At 44.1% G+C, this 19,246-nt stretch overlaps 2 protein-coding genes across 2 annotated transcripts; both read left to right on the forward strand.

The window, feature by feature from the left end:
* Window positions 1–1,118: 1,118 nt before the first annotated feature.
* On the forward strand, window positions 1,119–12,206 carry LOC308173674 (WD repeat-containing protein 82-like). Its single transcript, XM_080548716.1, has 9 exons — window positions 1,119–1,397; window positions 1,805–1,905; window positions 2,587–2,653; window positions 2,977–3,076; window positions 3,307–3,423; window positions 3,548–3,703; window positions 3,797–3,866; window positions 11,555–11,697; window positions 11,833–12,206. Exons 1-9 carry the CDS (start codon window positions 1,237–1,239, stop codon window positions 11,860–11,862), a joined length of 945 nt encoding a protein of 314 aa, XP_080404842.1. The 5' UTR covers window positions 1,119–1,236; the 3' UTR covers window positions 11,863–12,206.
* A 1,605-nt stretch (window positions 12,207–13,811) lies between these two features.
* On the forward strand, window positions 13,812–18,778 carry twf2b (twinfilin actin-binding protein 2b; the record flags this gene model as incomplete). Its single annotated transcript, XM_080548738.1, has 9 exons — window positions 13,812–13,836; window positions 14,706–14,783; window positions 14,960–15,138; window positions 15,333–15,428; window positions 16,110–16,214; window positions 17,625–17,750; window positions 17,879–18,029; window positions 18,245–18,366; window positions 18,611–18,778. 9 exons carry the CDS (start codon window positions 13,812–13,814, stop codon window positions 18,776–18,778), a joined length of 1,050 nt encoding a protein of 349 aa, XP_080404864.1.
* Between the last annotated feature and the right edge of the window lie 468 nt (window positions 18,779–19,246).

Here is a 19,246-nt window from a genome sequence, read left to right on the forward strand (position 1 = left end):
GCCAGCACGTTGGGGTGGACGTGCTGCAGCTGCTGGGTGAACTGGCGCAGCTCGGCGACCCTCCTCTGCAGAGGGGTCTGAACAGCCTCGTCTGGCACGGTAGGGTTTGCCTTTACTTTCTCCCGTTGAATCTTACGCGCAAGGTCGATCGCCCTCAAATGACTCTTAGTCTCTCTATCAGAGTCTAACCCTGGGGTCTTTCTATCAGAGTCTAACCCTGGGGTCTTTCGTCTGGGGGCAGTGACATCAGTGACATGTGTCCGCGCGAGCAAAGACGGCACTCCTGTCGATATGTGACAAACGTGCCTCGTTTTAAAAGGACATAGCAGCATATTACATACGCGAGTCAAGTATAAATCACTAACGACACTTGCTACTCTGTAGATGTTCATTGACATGTTGTGTAAGTGCAAAGCTCGAGCGTCTGTGACGGGTCTGCTAACACAGGATCACTTCTTCTTCTCAGTTTGAATGGCGGTTTGCGACCAACTCGAGGCGCATTACCGCCCCCTACCGGACTGTGTTTGGACGGTATATTTGACAGGGAAAACTTAACAATGAAAGAAATAAACCCATCCTACTTCCTATTCCAACTTTCTTGATGGCGTTCTTCTCTTCCACAGGCCATCCGTCACCCACAACCAACACAGGATGACGCCATCATCGTAACCGGACGTGATGAATGTTTACTTCCGCACAGCATCTGCTGCTGTCAGTTAGGGTTGCCAGGTTGGGCGGGTACCGCCGTATGGGCTACTTTTGATCACACTGGGTCCTGAAAAATGTTGGGCGGGTTGGCCTGGATAGATAAATAGATAGGCTACATAGATAAACAGATAAATAGCATTTAGGCCGTATCAAAATGTCAGTGCCTGAAAGTTACAAAATGCGTGAAGTTAAAACACACACCCTAGTAGCTACATACAATGTGCAGGTTTTATTTTATTTTACAAACATTTTTTGCAACAGACATGCAGTGGGGCAGGAGATGGGCACCTGCCCAATAGTATAGGTTTTAAATAGGTTTTCTGACCACAGGTTTTGGGATGGTTTTTAGACTGCTGGAAATTGTCAATCCCATCTGGCAACCCTGGTTGTGGAGACGGAGTTCGGGTCAATCATCTCTAAGCAATATGTTTTGCGATGGCCGTTTCTATGCCTCTTTCTTCTTTTAAATATATTATTTTAAAGCATTGATACATGTTTTAGCTCCCAAGGAAAGAGGAGCATGCAAAGATGAAGATAACAGACAGCGTTTTGCGAAAATTTAGGGTTGCTAAAACATTCCGAGAGAATTCCCAGAAAGTGAACTGTGTGGATTACAGCCCGGACGGACAGAGCGCTGTGTCCTCCAGCGACGACGACTCCATTGTGTTATATGACTGCCGAGAGGGAAAGTGAGACAGTCAGCTTTGTGTTTTTGGTATTGCGTTAATATCCCACTATCATTTGTATTGGCCTACTCCCCCCTGTATTTCAACCAATTGGAATCACATTGTGCAGCCGAATTGGCCAATAGTGTTGATTATGTGACTGACTGGGTTACTGTCAACAGTCTCCAAACGTCTCCAGAATGCGTTTGCTCAGTGAGCTAAAGCCGTAGCGTAGAGATGAGAGAAAGCTCACTCATCATGCATTCACTGAATCACCCCCCACTTGCAAAGGGCATATGCTACACTTATCCTGGTTTTGACATTCTAGGAAGTCTGACATGTCATTGCTCTTTGCATGATTGAACAGAATAATATGTTCTGTACATCCTATTCTCCTGTATCATGTCATGCCCTCCTCACCCCAATTTTAGGCCCAAACGGACCCTTTACAGTAAGAAGTATGGAGTGGATCTTATCCGATATACACATGGGGATGCCAACACAGTCGTCTACAGCTCCAACAAACTGGATGGTAGGAATTTCTGGCGTAAACTCTGGGATAACAGAGCTAGGCTGAGCCCCCCCAACCCACCTAAATTGTATATTTGTGTGTGTGTGTGTGTGTGTGTGTGTGTGTGTGTGTGTGTGTGTTTGATTGATTGATTGAGAACTTTATTAGAAGATTTGCAGAAGTAGGTACATGAAAGTACATATTACATACAAGGTCAACTAACAGGATAAAAACCCAAGAAAGCCACTGGCTTATTTCAATTGGGGTCCTTGATACTCAATTCTCAGGTATCAGAATTGAGTATTGATTGTGTGTGTGTGTGTGTGTGTGTGTGTGTGTGTGTGTGTGTGTGTGTGTGTGTGTGTTTGATTGATTGATTGAGAACTTTATTAGAAGATTTGCAGAAGTAGGTACATGAAAGTACATATTACATACAAGGTCAACTAACAGGATAAAAACCCAAGAAAGCCACTGGCTTATTTCAATTGGGGTCCTTGATACTCAATACTCAGGTCCTTGATACTCAATTCATCGTCGTCGTGTGTGTGTGTGTGTGTGTGTGTGTGTGTGTGTGTGTGTGTGTGTGTGTGCGTGCGTGCGTGCGTGCGTGCGTGTGTGCGTGCGTGCGTGTGTGTGTGTGTGTGTGTGTTATAACAGTACAATTTTGTTCATTATGGTAATTGCTTTGTGTGTCTCATGTAGATACCATCCGATACCTGTCGCTCACTGACAACAAGTACATCCGCTACTTCCCTGGCCACACTGCAAGGTGAAACAACTCTTTGGGATTTGATAGTAGTATATAATAATAATAATAATAATAATAATAATAATAATAATCATATATTTTTATATAAATATATATAGCGCCTAGCGTCCATACTGGACATACTGGAGCCTGTCCAGGGCTTTGCTGGGTACCCCAAACAGGACTCCATTGCAATAATCCAGATGACGAAGGTGTAGGCGAGGGTTTTATATAGTAAACTTATTAGACTATAGACTACCACATATGATCTAGCTTCAGATTCATAAATATATAAATGTTGTTTGGACACTAATGTTAATTTTGGGTTGTTGGGATGTTGTCAGGGTTGTTGCTCTCTCCATGTCACCAGTGGATGACACGTTTATCTCAGGCTCCTTGGACAAAACCATCAGGCTCTGGGACCTGCGCTCTCCAGACTGTCAGGTAACTGCTGTCACTGTGTGGTAACTGCTGTCACTGTGTGACCACAAGTATCAGTTGTCTAGTTTCACTAAAGCTTTACACTTTTACATTTAACCTAATGATCTGGGGTAAAGATACAAATATGTGTCTCTGTTTGTGTGTGTGTGTGTGTGTGTGTGTGTGTGTGTGTGTGTGTGTGTGTGTGTGTGTGTGTGTGTGTGTTTGTGTGTGTGCGTATTTGTTTGTCTCAGGGTATGACTAATCCTTTGGGAAAGCCTGTATGCTCTTTTGATCCGGAGGGGGTGATATTTGCTGCTGGGGTGAACTCAGAGGCGATTAAATTATATGATCTTCGCTCCTTTGATAAGGTAAAACTGTGTGTGAAATCAATAACTGATTGTGGGTGTGTGTGTGAGAAGGGGGCAAGTATCTACAATGTCAGTTACTTTAGTGAGGTCAATAATACTAAGTATGTAGGGCTTTTGTTTTCAGGGTCCATTTGCTTCTTTTGAGACTCAGTTTAGCCGTGTCTGTGAGTGGACTGGACTCAAATTCAGTAAAGATGGCAAACAGATACTCATCTCTACCAACGGGGGTGCCATTCGCATCCTCGACGCCTTCAACGGACTGGTGCTGCACACATTCTCAGTGAGAGAACTACTGTTTATCTTCTAACACAGTTATACAGTAGTTGTAGTCTGACTGTTCATATTTAACACTTCTTACCTGTGTGTCCTGTAGGGCTACAACAACTGTGAAGGAATTTCCCTTGAGGCCTGCTTCACCCCAGACTCACAGTTTGTAATGATTGGTGAGCCCAAACACTAACAACATTCAGTACAGCACCTGGGTAGCTCAGCAAGATCAGGACCATTCGATTTGAATCACTAGACTCTGATATCTGATAGAACTTTTCAATGCCAGATAAGTCTCTCTTAATCAATGACTTGATTAGCTCCTATAAACTAGAGTTCTTATTTATAACTGAGACTGGTTAGATAAAGATAACAAGACACCAATTCTTATCCAGTCAGCACCCCCCAAATTTAGAACCTTAGATGTCGTTAGATCTCATAAAAAAGGTGGTGGAATTGCCTCTTTTTTCCGAGGCAGTTTAAACTACAAACAGAGATCCTTCAGAGAATTTGTATCATTTGAATATCTTTCAGTTTTTTTTAAAGGTTCCACTCAAATTATTTTTATAATTTTATACAGACCACCACAATACTGTACTATCTTCTTTAATGAACTTACGGAGCTTCTCTCCATCATTACTACTGAATTTAATGGTCTGATCATTGCTGGTGATTTCAATATTCATGTAGATAACTCAGAGGACAACAAAGCCAAAGAACTCTCTGTTCTGTTAGATGTTTTTGAACTTCAACAACATGTGAACCTCCCTACTCATAATCGAGGTCACACTCTGGACCTTATCATCACCAAAGGCCTAGATATTTCAAATGTTGTTGTAACTGTTATTGCCCTATCTCAGTGGTTCTCAAAGTCCAAGACAGTGAGCCTCCCCTAAGAGAATTGTGACATACACACGCCCCCCCCCACCCCCCAGTAAAAAAGAAAAGAAAAGAAAAACAGTAAAATAGACAGCAAGACTGAATCCTGAAAATCATTCTATGTGTGTTTATTTGACACATCGTGATCTTAGAATGATAAGGTTCTATCTCTGTTTAGGGCAGTTCAGAGATATTGAGCGTCAAAGTTTTTACATTCCATTATGTTTTGTGAGATGGAACCTTTGTATTTTATTAATTACTAACTCAAAAATGTCAACATTTAAAAAATAACACCACACAGGCATTAATAAACACCTAATGGATCAGATTATGTAAACTCAATTTTGACCAAAAATTGAGATAGAACCTTATAATTCTAACGTCACGACATGCCAAACTTAGGGCTGGCCCAAACTATTTGGAAATAACTAAACACAAGTTAACATACAAACTACAGCGGTATAATCACCAATCCAACGGCATAATAACACTCTTCTGACAGTAAATTCAACAGTGTTGTGCCAGCTATCAAAAACATTGTACTGAACCAAAAAAGACAACCATCGTGGAGTCCATCGTTTCAAATCAAATGTTTCAGTAGACGTCAATTATACGCGAGCCACGGTATTGTCTGGTCTAGTTTAGCCGCTGCTGTCTCTTCCATCATTATGGCATCTCCTTGGCAGCTGACAGCACTAAGGTTTCCCCAATAGTGTGCGGCTTACCTGCTTTGGCAATGCGTAATGCCACCCGATATGATGCATCAGTAGCCTTGACATTAGTTTGAGTGAATTGTTGAATGACCCGCTTTTCTCCTACTAACGCTTCGAGTTTCCTTTGGAAAAACTGGTTTGGATGCTAGCTCGTTGTGCTTAGTTTCTAGATGGCGGGAAGTTTGGCGGGTCTCATGCAGTCATTAGACAGCACCTCTTTGCAAATGAGACATTGCGGTCGTGGGATGTCGTTTGAACCTATCCAGGTAAATCCTCAATTGATATACGCTTCATCGTATTTCCTACGTTTTGGTTTGCTGCCAGAAGGCTCAGGCTGTGGCACTGCTGGTGTCAGAAACCTCTTCATTTTAAAATATTTACTCTCTCACGCTCTGTCACACTCTCTCTCTCACATCCATTGCTAGCCAGACATCCGTTGCTAACAGACGTTTTGGCGCATGACTAACTATAAAGCTACAAGGCTACATTTATTTAATTTATAAAACGCAATACAGCCTGCAATGTCCTCAAATTTAGAATACATCTCTCCCATTATTTCTCTACAATTTCTTTGTCTTTAAAACACTTTCATTCAAAAACATTAAACCAAATGTTATTTTACACAGCCTCCCTTGAAGCTCTCTGGCGCCCCCCCCTGGGGAGACGCGCCTCACACTTTGAGAACCCCTGCCCTATCTGAAGCTCTCTGGCGCCCCCCTGGGGAGACGCGCCTCACACTTTGAGAACCCCTGCCCTATCTGAAGCTCTCTGGCGCCCCCTGGGGAGACGCGCCTCACACTTTGAGAACCCCTGCCCTATCTGAAGCTCTCTGGCGCCCCCCTGGGGAGACGCGCCTCACACTTTGAGAACCCCTGCCCTATCTGAAGCTCTCTGGCACTCCCCTGGGGAGACGCGCCGCACACTTTGAGAACCCCTGCCCTATCTGAAGCTCTCTGGCGCCCCCCTGGGGAGACACGCCTCACACTTTGAGAACCCCTGCCCTATCTGAAGCTCTCTGGCGCCCCCCTGGGGAGACGCGCCTCACACTTTGAGAACCCCAGCCTCCCTTGAAGCTCTCTGGCGCCCCCCTGGGGAGACGCGCCTCACACTTTGAGAACCCCTGCCCTATCTGAAGCTCTCTGGCGCCCCCCTGGGGAGACGCGCCTCACACTTTGAGAACCCCTGCCCTATCTGACCATTGTTGCATATTCTTTGACGTATCTATCTTCCCGGTTATTCAAACTATGTCTAAAACTATTTCCAAACGATATATCAATGAAAACACCAATGCACTGTTCATACAGGCCTTTTCCCTAGCCCTCCCCAAAACTTCTATTTCAACCTCAGTACACCTCCTACACGATTTCAACTTAAAAATCACAAAAACCATTGATGATATTGCACCCATTAGATCCAAATGCATCTCTGGTAAGCAAAAAGCACCCTGGAGAACTGCCCCATCCGTAAAGACCCAAAAAAGAGAATGTCGTAAAGCAGAGCGCAGATGGAGAAAAACGAACCTTCAAGTCCACTATGATATCTATAAAGAGAATCTTCAAAACTATAACTTAGAAATAAGAAGCAGCATCAATAATGCCCGCATCCTTTTTAGAACTGTTGACAGACTAACAAATCCCCCAACACCCATTGCTCAGGAATTTCACTTGACTAGTAAATGCAATGAACTTGCATCCTTTTTTAACTTCTTCTGTCTTCTGTGTCAGGCATTAAAAACATGTCCCCATTAACAACCCCAAATAGGGCGGACATAACAACCATGTCACAATTTGTCACCATCGATTACAAGACCCTAGATAAAATCATGTCACGTCTTAAACCATCCACCTGTGCCCTTGATGTCCTGCCAACAAGCTTTAAAAAAAAACATATTTAGCTGCATGGCAGGCGAACTAATACAAATAATCAACACTTCCCTTTCATCCGGAATTTTCCCTGAAGCCCTGAAAACTGCAGTTATTAAGCCTCTACTAAAAAAGAACGGCCTAGGCCCATTTGTACTAAACAACTTCAGACCCATATCAAACCTTCCCTGTACAGAAAAAATAATTGAAACGGTTGCCCCCAAGGGTCAACCCGTAGCCCCCTTTTATTCAATCTCTACATGCTTCCATTGGGACACATCATAAAAAAGAACAAAATTGCCTACCACAACTATGCGGATGACACTCAAATCTACATAGCCCTCTCACCGAACGACTATTCAGATTCAGATTCAGATTCAGATAACGTTTATTGCCATTATGCATACACAGGAATTTGCTTTGGCGTTACAGTTAGTGCGTTTATACTTTTTTCACGTGTATACATAAATACAAAAACAAATACAAAAACAGGACTACACAGGACAGACAACAGTGCATGGGATAGTGCTACATATAAAGTGCAGTGCAAAGTTTTTCAGTAAGTCCAGTGCGTATTCAGTCCTGGGCAGACTTGGGGGCGGGGGGGAGGGGGAAGCCAGAGTCATTTATCAGCCTGGCGGCTGAGGGGAAGAAACTGAGCCTGTGGAGGGTCTTTACAGCTTTAGGCAGCCAGAGGGAAGCAGGGTGAGGAGGCCGTGGCCGGGGTGGGAGGGGTCGGCCATGATCTTCCTTGCCCTCCTCAGAGCCCTGGTGTCGTGCAGGGAGTTGAGGGAGGGCAAGGGACAGCCGATCACCCTCTCCGCTGATCGTATCACCCGCTGCAACTTGGCCTTGTCCTTGGCCGTTGCAGCAGGGAACCAGGTGATGATGGAGTGGGTGAGGATGGACTCGATGATGGCCGTGTAGAACTGGGCCATCATGGACCTCGGCAGCCTGAATTTCCTCACCTGCCGGAGGAAGAACATCCTCTTCTGGGCCTTCTTAGTGAGGGCCTCGGTGTTCCGCTTCCACTTTAGGTCCCGAGAGATGGTCATGCCTAGAAAGCGGCATGACTCCACGGAGGCCACCGGGGAACCTCCCAGCGTGATGGGAGGAGGCAGGGCTGCTTTCCTGCGGAAATCCACCACCATCTCCACTGTTTTTAGAGCATTAAGCTCTAGGTTGTTACAACTGCAGCAGCCCCTTGATCTCACCCCTGTAGGCAGATTCGTCCCCCCTGGAGATGAGGCCCACCAGGGTGGTGTCGTCTGCGAACTTCAGGAGCTTGACCGAGGGGTGGAGGGAGACACAGTTGTTGGTGTACAAGGGAGAACAGTGCTGGAGACAGGACGCAGCCCTGCGGGGAGCCCGTGCTGGTGGACCTGAACTGGAAATGCTCTTCCCCAGCTTCACCCGCTGAGACCTGTTAGTCAGGAATTCCATAATCCACCTGCAGGTGGAGTCCGGCACTTGCAGCAGGGGTAGCTGGTGCTCCAGGATGTTTGGGAGGATCGTGTTGAAGGCCGAGCTGAAGTCCACAAACAGGATCCTGGCATAGTTGCCTGCAGTGTCCAGGTGTTCTAGCGCCTAGTGCAGAGCTATGTTCACGGCGTCCTCCGTGGATCTACTGACTCTGTACGCGAACTGCAGGGGGTCCAGCACAGGATCCGTGATGAGCTTCAGGTAGGCCAGGACAAGGCGCTCCAGGACCTTCATGACGACAGAGGTCAGAGCGACGGGTCTGTAGTCGTTAAGGCCTGTGACCTTGGCCTTCTTGGGGACGGGGATGATGATTGACGCACCTCTCTTTCTCAAACCTACAGTAAAACTCGTTGAGCTCGTTAGCGAGAGGGAGGTTGTCAGACATCAGTGGGGATTTGTAGTTGGTGATGGTGTTGAGGCCTTTCCAGACGGAGGCGGAATCCCCCTCAGAGGGCTGTTGCTGCAGCTTCTCCGAGAAGCGATGCTTTGCCTCATACACTGCTTTGGCGAACCTGTACTTGGCCTGCTTGACCCGGCCTGCAAGACCTTGAAAAACTCATCCATGCATTTGTTTCGAGTAGAGTAGACTTGATTATTGTAATGGTCTACTAACAGGCCTGTCTAAAGGAGCTGTTCGTAAATTGCAGCTCATCCAAAACGCCGCTGCTAGGGTCCTAACAAAAACAAAGAAATTTGAACACATTACACCAATCCTGAGCTCCCTGCACTGGCTACCAGTCTTGAATTGAATTCAAAATCCTCCTAATTACATACAAATCACAAAATGGTCTTGGACCAAAATACATATCAGATCTCCTCCCACCCTATATTCCCGCAAGGTCCCTAAGGTCAGCTGAGACTAATCAGCTAATCATTCCAAGAGTAAAAACAAAACACGGTGCCGCAGCTTTCAGTCACGCTGCCGCATGCTCCTGGAACAAACTCCCTGAAGAAACCAAACAGGCCCAAACCCTTAAAATATTTAAATCTAAGCTAAAAACCTTCATGTTTTGCAGCAGTTATGATTAAACACAAACACTTAACGTATTTTCCGCACTATAAGGCGCTCCGGATTATAAGGCGCACCTTCAATGAAAGGCCTATTTTAGAACTGTTTTCATATACAGGGCGCACCGGATTATAAGGCGCATAGAATAGAATATAGAATACTGCAGTCAAACATTTGACTGGGGTTGCGTTACGCCCAAGCTCCACCTACTGCGTTGCGTCACCTCTCCATCGGTGTTGTGTCAACTTCCCGTTGTCCATGCTCCACCTGAGCGTTGTCACCGTCAACGTTCTACCTGCTCCACTGTCAAAAATATATATTTTTCCACTTCAAGTATCAGCCGTTCGTCATCCATTTTTGCAACAAGTGTCAAGGACCTGCGGTGATTCACAGCCGACTCGCGTGAATAGCAATTCGCAATAGCTGCGACCACGAGATATAGAGTAGTTAGCTACAAGCATTTCAATCTGGTATTATCTCTATTAGTGGATTAACCGCTGTGGTGATTTAACAGCTGATAAAAATACATCAAGTAGACTACAAACAGAGCAAAACAATAAAACAACACCAGAAAACAACCAATAGGCTATACAATTATAACCAACAACCAATATGTGACAGCTCCTGGTGAAATGTGCAACGTAATTTTTCAGTTTTTACACATGCTTAAACTACAGATTGTAAGCTTTCAAATGATGTGTCATACATTCAAATCAGAGAAAGATTGAACACGACAGGCGTATTTGAATGTTGGTTCACCTCAAACACTGAATGGGAGAAAAGTGACTCTGAACGCAGCCACAGCTACGAACGCTGCTAAGTTAACAAAACACATCGCTACGAAGGTCTCAACTGTATTTTAATAACATGACAATATACTGGGAGAACATCAACATGCTAAAAACACAGAACTACACATAACTAGATGAACACACAGTTCTTGCTTTTGAACACGAGCTAAAACGAAAGTATGTTTACAAGTCAACCCTCCCTTACCGGTAGCCTCCGGCAAACGAGAATAATGAATCCAATACACAAATTATAAGTGTTTAGTGATCGTTAAACTGTTGTTTATTATATTGAGTGGGTACTTTAAAACTTCAAGTTGAAAGCACCAAGAAGGACCGCCTCGAAATTCATCGATGTTCATGTCCCGTGCTAGCGCTGTTGCCTTCATTCGAATAGTGACTGTAGAGACGCTTCTACTTGCGGCTCTCTGTTCAACAACCCACTGTTCGAGTTTGTCCTCTAACTGTGGCCATCTCGCTTTGTTCCCTCGGAAACTCTGTTTAGTCGTCTTTACTTAGGGTCTTGTGGTGTGGGACTGTGAGTAAGCACATCAGTACCGGTGTTTACTGATTACCGTAATGCTGCAAGCGGTGCAGCTTTGTAGTTTACCAGTCGTACTGAAACATTTTGACAGAGCGCCTTGAGCGCCGTGTACAACCAGTATGGATCAACCAATTAACCAATTGATCCATATATAAGGCGCTCCCGATTATAAGGCGCACTGTCGTTTTTTATTTTTTATTAAAGGCTTTTAAGTGCGCCTTATAGTGCGGAAAATACGGTATATCAATCTTATTAAATGTTTTATCTATTTACTTCTTATATTTGCTTTTATTCATTGTAATTTAAATGTTCTTACTCTGCTCCCCTTGCTGTATTTTTAAATAATGTATGTAAAGCACAGAATGACCCCTGTTGTATGAAATGTGCTATACAAATAAACTGTGCTATACAAATAAACCTTGCCTTGCCTTGATATTAGAAAAGTCACCTTAATTTCAAGTCTGAAGCCAATTCCAAATCCACCCTTGACTGTATTAACATATATTATTGCCAGATTAATTATTCCACAGGACAGTGGACAGTACTAAACGGCACTATACTAACCCTTGTGTTGTCTAATGTCCCAGGTTCTGAGGATGGGAGGGTCCATGTCTGGAGCACAGAGAGTGGGATGAAGGTAGCTGTTCTGGATGGAAAACATTCTGGTCCGATTAACACCCTGCAGTTCAACCCCAAATACATGACCTTTGCCAGCGCCTGCTCTAATATGGTGAGATAGTGTACAAACACACATTAGTTTAAACAGCCACACAACCATGCTTACTCAAAAATACACAGACATACTCAAACACTGTCTCTCACGTATTACTGCTAACCCTAATCCAGTCTTTGTCCTTCCTTTTAGACATTTTGGCTTCCCTGTGTCGATGACTGACCATGGGGTGCGGCCTCATTAACTTAAGTGGTTCTGAAGGAAATGTAATAATACAACTACTATGGACATCTTTTTAAACAAACATTTAAAAACGATGTATATTATATAATAAGCACAACGCCGTATGCTTAGATACATATTATGTTGTAAATTCAGTATTGATATGTTTTAGACTGTATTCTGAACATATTTTAAAGGTTATTTTAAATGCATGCATTAGTCTTGTTGTTTTTTTCTTATTTTATTTTGCTAGTACTTATTATGAAAATATGTGATATTTTTATTTCCAATTGTTTCATTGTAAAGTGCATTGTAAATAAATGTTTTTATATTAAATAAATCAAGTGGCCACATTTTGGGTTTGGTGTTGTTTTGAGGGGAATATTTGGGTAGAATATGATTTATTGTATTACAATTTGTCAATGGCCTAAGAAATGTTGAGAGTGAGGAGGACTTATTTTCTTAAGGGTCGTACTACAGTATGTGGTTTTTCATTTAAAGCGTTTCAATAGGTGGTTAATTAAGAACATCTACAAGGTGCTCTGTATAGATTGGTTGATAGATAGATTGTCCTGTGTTAGGTATATGAGTACAAACTAGGTTCTACTCTCCCACAGTTCCTATTCTCCCACACAATCACACGTTGTGTTGAATTTGTGCTATACAAATAGTCTGACTGATTGATTGAAGTAAACGTATCTTTGTGTATCTGTGTGTGTGTGTGTGTGTGTGTGTGTGTGTGTGTGTGTGTTTGTTTGCACTAACAGAGTGTGTCTGTGATAGAGGGGGCCTCTATTGAATAATGCATAGACTTTTGGATTGTGTACTCACAGCTGGGTGAATAATGAATGATCCCATCACAGGTAACCTCACAGACACACTCATCTTTCTCTCACCCACCTCTAGGTGTGTGTGTGTGTGTGTGTGTGTGTGTGTGTGTGTGTGTGTGTGTGTGTGTGTGTGTGTGTGTATGAATGCAACCTCTTTCTCCTCATTCTTGCCTGTAATATTTTCTCATTCTCTCTCTCTCTCTTGCACACACACAGACACATATACACACATTTAATATGCATGAGCTGTGTTTGTAGTTTTGTCAATGGTCATTGTTATGTAGCTTACTTGTATTGACCATTCAACAACCGGCCATTCATTCGCCCCAAAAAAGTCCACCTAAAGGTCTACAGTAGGCTGCTTTCAGTAAAGTTGCTGTTTTCCCGTTTATTGATTTATCAGATAATAATGGGATATGGAGACGAATTCAAAGTATACCTCGCTTTTACAAAAGTTGTTTGGGTTTGTCAGTCAGAGGATGTTCGCTTAGCCATATCCCTGCCACAATAGCCTAAATACATTAAAGTCCACACTCCGAACCAAGATACGGTGTTGAAATGTTAGGTTCAGCTTCACCCTCGGTGTCGCATTTCTTTGACCAGGAGGCTGGAATTTGAGATCTCGGTTGCGGTCGCATGTTGAACTGATCCGGCTCATGATGTGAATGAGTGATATGTGGTTGGTGATGACACAGGACTATCCAAACAAGACCAGACAGTGAAGGAACGACCTTATGGTTTTGAGCAGCGGATTTCTCAAACATAACGAGTCTTCGGTGCTCCACGCAGCCTAACGACGCGCGTCTTTGGAGAGGTTCCCACTCCCGCCAAGCCCCACACAGTTGTGGTCATTGATACGTAAAGAATTTGAGATCAGTGGTTAAGGTGGCATATCCACTGACAGGTACGTTATTACTCATCTGTCACAGTTCCGCAGGTCGAGTTTCAAGCGTTAGGAATCCCCCAAGTCACCTTTTGGGCGTTTATGTCATTGGCTTGGAAGTTGGTCCAGGTTGGTCCAGGCCTGTCTGTCTGTCAGAGGACCTACCTGCTGGGTGAAGACACGGAGAGGCACCACGGAGGAGAGGATTCTGAAGCGATACATCTATCTGCCAAAAGATGTCACACCAAACGGGAATCCATGGTAAACTCGCCCGCAAACTGAATTGACATATCTTAATATTAATGGGTTTTGGCAAAAGGCCTACTGTTTCATTGAGCTGCGCTATTGTGCGCCAAAAGCTCTCCACGCTTTGTTGTAAATGCTGATTTTTCACAGCTCACTTTGATCAATAACTTTGAGTATTGATTATCGAATGTCTTCAACAAGGTCGCCAAGAGCAGTAATGTTGCATCATTAATTTGAAACGATTTCGGTTACATTTGCGCGTAAAAGCTCAGTAATGTCGCCTATGCTGCTGCTATTCACATGTAATGGTTACATGTCAAACACTAGGAATAACGCCAGAGTTGGCTGATTGATAAGAAATGTGTTTTGTGTTATCTGTGGCTATGCAATTTAACAGTAGCCTATGTGTGGATGTTTCAACATGTGCGTAATTTGAGCTTGGTGAGGGGGGGGGGGGGGCGCGCGTTTGGCGGAAGCATACTTCTCCTCTCTCATCTGTCTCACCTGATCCTGCATCATTTATTAGGTTGCTGTGTTTGGTAACCATGGTGAGGAGGGAGAGGGGGCTCTTATAAGTAAGGCCTCTTATGTAGGAAGCTCTCAGCTAATGCAGAAACACACATATTACGGGTTCAATCCATTAGAGGAGGACAGATTACCCAACCTGCTGGGTTGACAGCTCTGAGATCACTTGAGCTGCACTTTAAAACCCTTTACAGTATTGTCTCTAACTACCACTGATGTATCTATATGACCCTTGTCTGTGTCACCTAAAAGGCCATACCGTGAGTGGCTGGCATGAGATCAGATTTTCTCTCTGGAGTCTCAAGTTCTTACTGACCCATTCCACCCCTCCTTGTCTGACATATATCTTATTACTTTAGGAACGTCTGAGCTGAAGGAGTTTCTGGCCAGGGCGAGGGGAGGAGCCATCAGAATTGTAAAGGTTGTCATCATAGATGGTAAGCATGTGCACCTCTGTGTAGATGGATGTCTCAGAGTGTATAACATCTTTAGCTGACATTGGTGTGATCATGCAAACAAGCATTTTTGTTTCAGCTGGTATCACCATACAAAGGTTTGACATAGATCCAGGCAGAGGTGAGGTTTGAGGTATATGTTGTTCTCTGTCTTCCAGAAGAGTTGGTGCTTGGCGCGTACAGAGAGCCGGCACAGAGCTGGGACAAGGATTATGACCACTTCCTGCTTCCTCTGCTGGTTGCTCAGGAGCCCTGCTACATCCTGTATCGCCTTGACTCCCAAAATGCACAGGGCTACGAGTGGATCTTCATGGCTTGGTCACCTGACCAATCACCAGTATGTAATACATACATACATACATTGATCACCATACAAACCACAATGTTTGTGAAACGGGAAGAGACATTTTCAGCTGAACATGTGACGTCAACCAAACTCATCCTCTCATAAATACAGTTTATACATATCTTCTGTCAAACATGCAGTGCACAAACCAATACATTTTCTCTTGTCCTCCACGTCCTCTGTAGGTGAGGCAGAAGATGGTGTATGCTGCCACCCGCGCCACACTGAAGAAAGAGTTTGGTGGAGGTCACATCAAGGATGAGATGTTCGGCACAGTTGAGGTTTGTGGAAACTCCAAGATGGTCCACTCTATGGAGCATACTTTAAAGCAGGTCTTTGCCAAGCAACAAGCGCTGTTATCAAAGGGGCAGGAGAGATTGGGAAAGACAGGCAGAGTGTGACAAGGTCGGCGGCTCGATTCCTGGCTCCTCCTGTCCACGTGTAGATGTGTCCTTGGGCTAGACACTGAACCCCAAATGGCTCCCAATGAGCGGGTCGCCGCCTTGCATGGTAGCTTGCCGCCATTGGTGTGTGAATGTGTGTGTGAATGGGTGAATGAGAGGTAAAGCGCTTTGGATAAAGTGCAGTCCATTTACCATTTATAAGAACCTGCCCACTCACACACACACTTGTACATATGCATGCACACACACACACACACACACACACACACTCACACACACACAGACACGTGGACACAGACACACACGCACACACACACACACACACACGCACACAGACACACACACACACATACACACACACATGCACACACACACACACACACACACACACACACACACGTAAGACCTGAATGGTGTTGGGTTCTAATTGACATCCTTAGTAAAAAGCAGTCAAACTTTCTAAAGTGTCAATTACAATAGATTAGGTCAAAGCCCTCTATTTGTAAACAGTGCACTCTTATGTGGCCTTGCTCAGCTCCTTATGTCCTGTGTGTGCAGGATGACCTGAGCTTCCAGGGGTATCTGAGGCACATGTCCTCCTGCTGCTCCCCTGCACCTCTCACAGCAGCTGAACAAGAGCTGCAGAGAATTAAAGTCACAGAGGTAAGCAAGAGGCATACAGTGTGATGTCCTTATGATGTAGTAGAATAGTGGGTGTGTATCGGAATGTGTTTTTGTTTTGAACAAACAAACAAACAAACATATAAACAGAAATACACCGGGTCAACACAAAACAATACATAAGAATGGCAAAGACAGTGATGATAAAATAAATAAAAACAAAGTAAACTAACCTATGTGTGAAAAGAGAGAGAGGGGGGGGGTGTCTGTGTGTTCGTGTGCGGGGGGGGGGGGGGCAATCAGCAGGGACAACAGTCTATGACTTGTTGAAGTTTATTTTTATTTATTTTATTTGACCTTTATTTAACCAGATAAATCAGTTGAGAACAAATTCTCATTTTCAATGGCGATCTGGGGGGCCCCGGCAAGAATAAAAACAAACATATAAACAGAAATACTCAGGGTCAACATAAAACAATACATACAATACATGAGAACGGCAGTTCGACAGGGAAGATACATAAATAAAAACAAATAGAAACAAAATCAGCTAACCTATCTGTGGAAAGAGAGCGGGGTGTGTGTGTGTGTGTGTGTGTGTGTGTGTGTGTGTTTGTGTGTGTGTATGTCGGGGGGGGGGGGGGGGCAACTATGATCTGCTGAAGTTTATTTTTGAAAGTGGTGAGTGAGGTGAGTGCTGTGAGTTTGAGTGTGTTCTGTAAGGTAGGACAATCATTTGCTGCCCTAAAACTGAAGGAGTTGCGGGCAAAAACAGTGCGGGCTTTTGGGATGGTGAGCTTGATGAGATCCCTAGACCTTGAGTGGTAACTATTGTGAGAGAAATGCAGGAGAGATGAGAGGTAGAGAGGTGATTTTCCCAGGATTGTTTTATAGATGAATTGAAGCCAGTGAAAAAGCCGCCTGGTTACTTTGTTATTCATGTGTTTTTCTCTTTGTATACCATCCAGGATAAGGTAGTATGGGTAAGTTTTTTCACTGTTTCAAATCCAAGAGTGTATTCTGTGTGTGTGTGTGTGTGTGTGTGTGTGTGTGTGTGTGTGTGTGTGTGTGTGTGTGTGTGTGTGTGTGTGTGTGAGTGTGTGAGTGTGTGAGTGAGTGAGTGAGTGAGTGATGTGTGTGTGTGTGTGTGTGTGTGTGTGTGTGTGTGTGTGTGTGTGTGTGAGTGTGTGAGTGTGTGAGTGAGTGAGTGAGTGAGTGAGTGAGTGAGTGAGTGAGTGAGTGAGTGAGTGAGTGAGTGAGTGAGTCTGTGAGAGAGAGAGACAGAGAGACTAAGACTGTGCATTGTATCCACAGGATGAACGTAGACGGATAAGCAGCACTCCTACGGGACGAGCAAAGGTTTGTCTTCCTCATGTTTTGTCCTCTGGAAAAATGTAACTGCGATTGGACAATACTGTAAGCGTGATATATGTGTTTTGTCTCCCCCTTCAGGTGACAATGGAGTTTGGCCTAGACAGAAGGCATCAGACTATGCAGGGCCTGGCATTCCCACTACAAGAGGAGGCCAAAGGAGCTCTGCACCAACTCAAGCAGAGACGTATAAACTACATTCAATTGGTGAGCTTTACACCCAGTCTACACAAATTGCATAGACAAATTCACACAAAAGTATCAAGTGTCATAGAACACATGCAAAAACGTACACACAGCCTGCTCAGTTGTGTATGTGTCTGTGTCTGTCTCAGAGGCTGGACATAGAGAAAGAGACAATCGAGCTGGTCCACACCAGCCCTACAGAGACCTGTGAGCTTCCTTACAGGATCCCCACTGACACACCCAGATACCACTTCTTCCTTTTCAAACACTCCCACCAGGGCCAGCCAGAGGAGTCTTTGGGTCAGTACAACAACCATATCCAGTACATATACACATGCACACAACACACATACACATGTACGCAGATGCAAAACACATAGAGTGCTAACGGAATCAATTACAGTACAGTGATCTGTGAGATGCAAATCTAAAAGGTTTGTGGCTTATTTATACTTGAACACAAGACAACTGATTGTCTATTGAACTACTGTGCCCCCCCCCCCTCTCTTTCTCAGTGTTCATATACTCAATGCCTGGGTACAGCTGTAGCATCAAGGAGCGGATGTTGTATTCCAGCTGTAAGAACCGGCTACTGGATGAGGTGGAGAGAGACTACCACTTAGAGATCGCCAAGAAGGTGCGGAGCAAACAACACATTCAATCCAGAATGCTAAATAAACATAGCTGACATAACAACTGATCTTAATCTATTGATTCAAACTTGAATAATTGTTATCAGTGCAAATACATTTTTCTGATTAAAAACAATATTGTACATAATGTTCTTAAAACCACAATTACACTTTTTTATTCTCCTAACTAAACCCCTCATAAACCCATTATAGTCTCCCAAATAATATGATATGTGTGTGTGTATACAGATGGAGATTGACAGTGGGGATGGGCTGACAGAGGAGTTTCTATTCGAGGAGGTCCACCCTATGGAGCATACTTTAAAGCAGGCCTTCGCCAAGCCCCGTGGACCAGGAGGCAAGAGGGGCAACAAGCGCCTTATCAAAGGGGCAGGAGAGAATGGGGAAGACAGCTAGAGTGTGACAACATCTGCCCCCCCCCCCCCCACACACACACACACACACACACACACACACACACACACACACACACACACACATACAAGCTACCATGTCACCTGCCTGTTCCTTGACTTGACTTGCCTTTTCTTTTTTTCGTCTTTCCCTTGAGGACCTGTTAGTGCTTGATTAAAATAAGACAAAGTCACAAGGCCTATTTTTTTAATACTGTCTTTCCACTGTTTCCATTAGTTCACCAATGAGGCCTTCACTCAAAGTTAAATTCACTTGTAATGCCCACACTCAAATGCAAACAGACTTAGCTTATCACTCTTCCCCTGAAGGCTTGGTCATAGTCAACTGAAGGATGGCTATTGTTTTACAATATCCTCAAATAAAAAAAAATCTGTATATTCAATTTGTCTTCTGTTTTACTGTCTTGCCCTGTTCCTAAACTATAGTGTATAGTGTGTCTGTGCGTCTAGT

The sequence above is a fragment of the Nansenia antarctica genome, assembly GCF_963989245.1.
Source record: "Nansenia antarctica genome assembly, chromosome: 18".
Lineage (NCBI taxonomy): Eukaryota > Metazoa > Chordata > Actinopteri > Argentiniformes > Microstomatidae > Nansenia > Nansenia antarctica.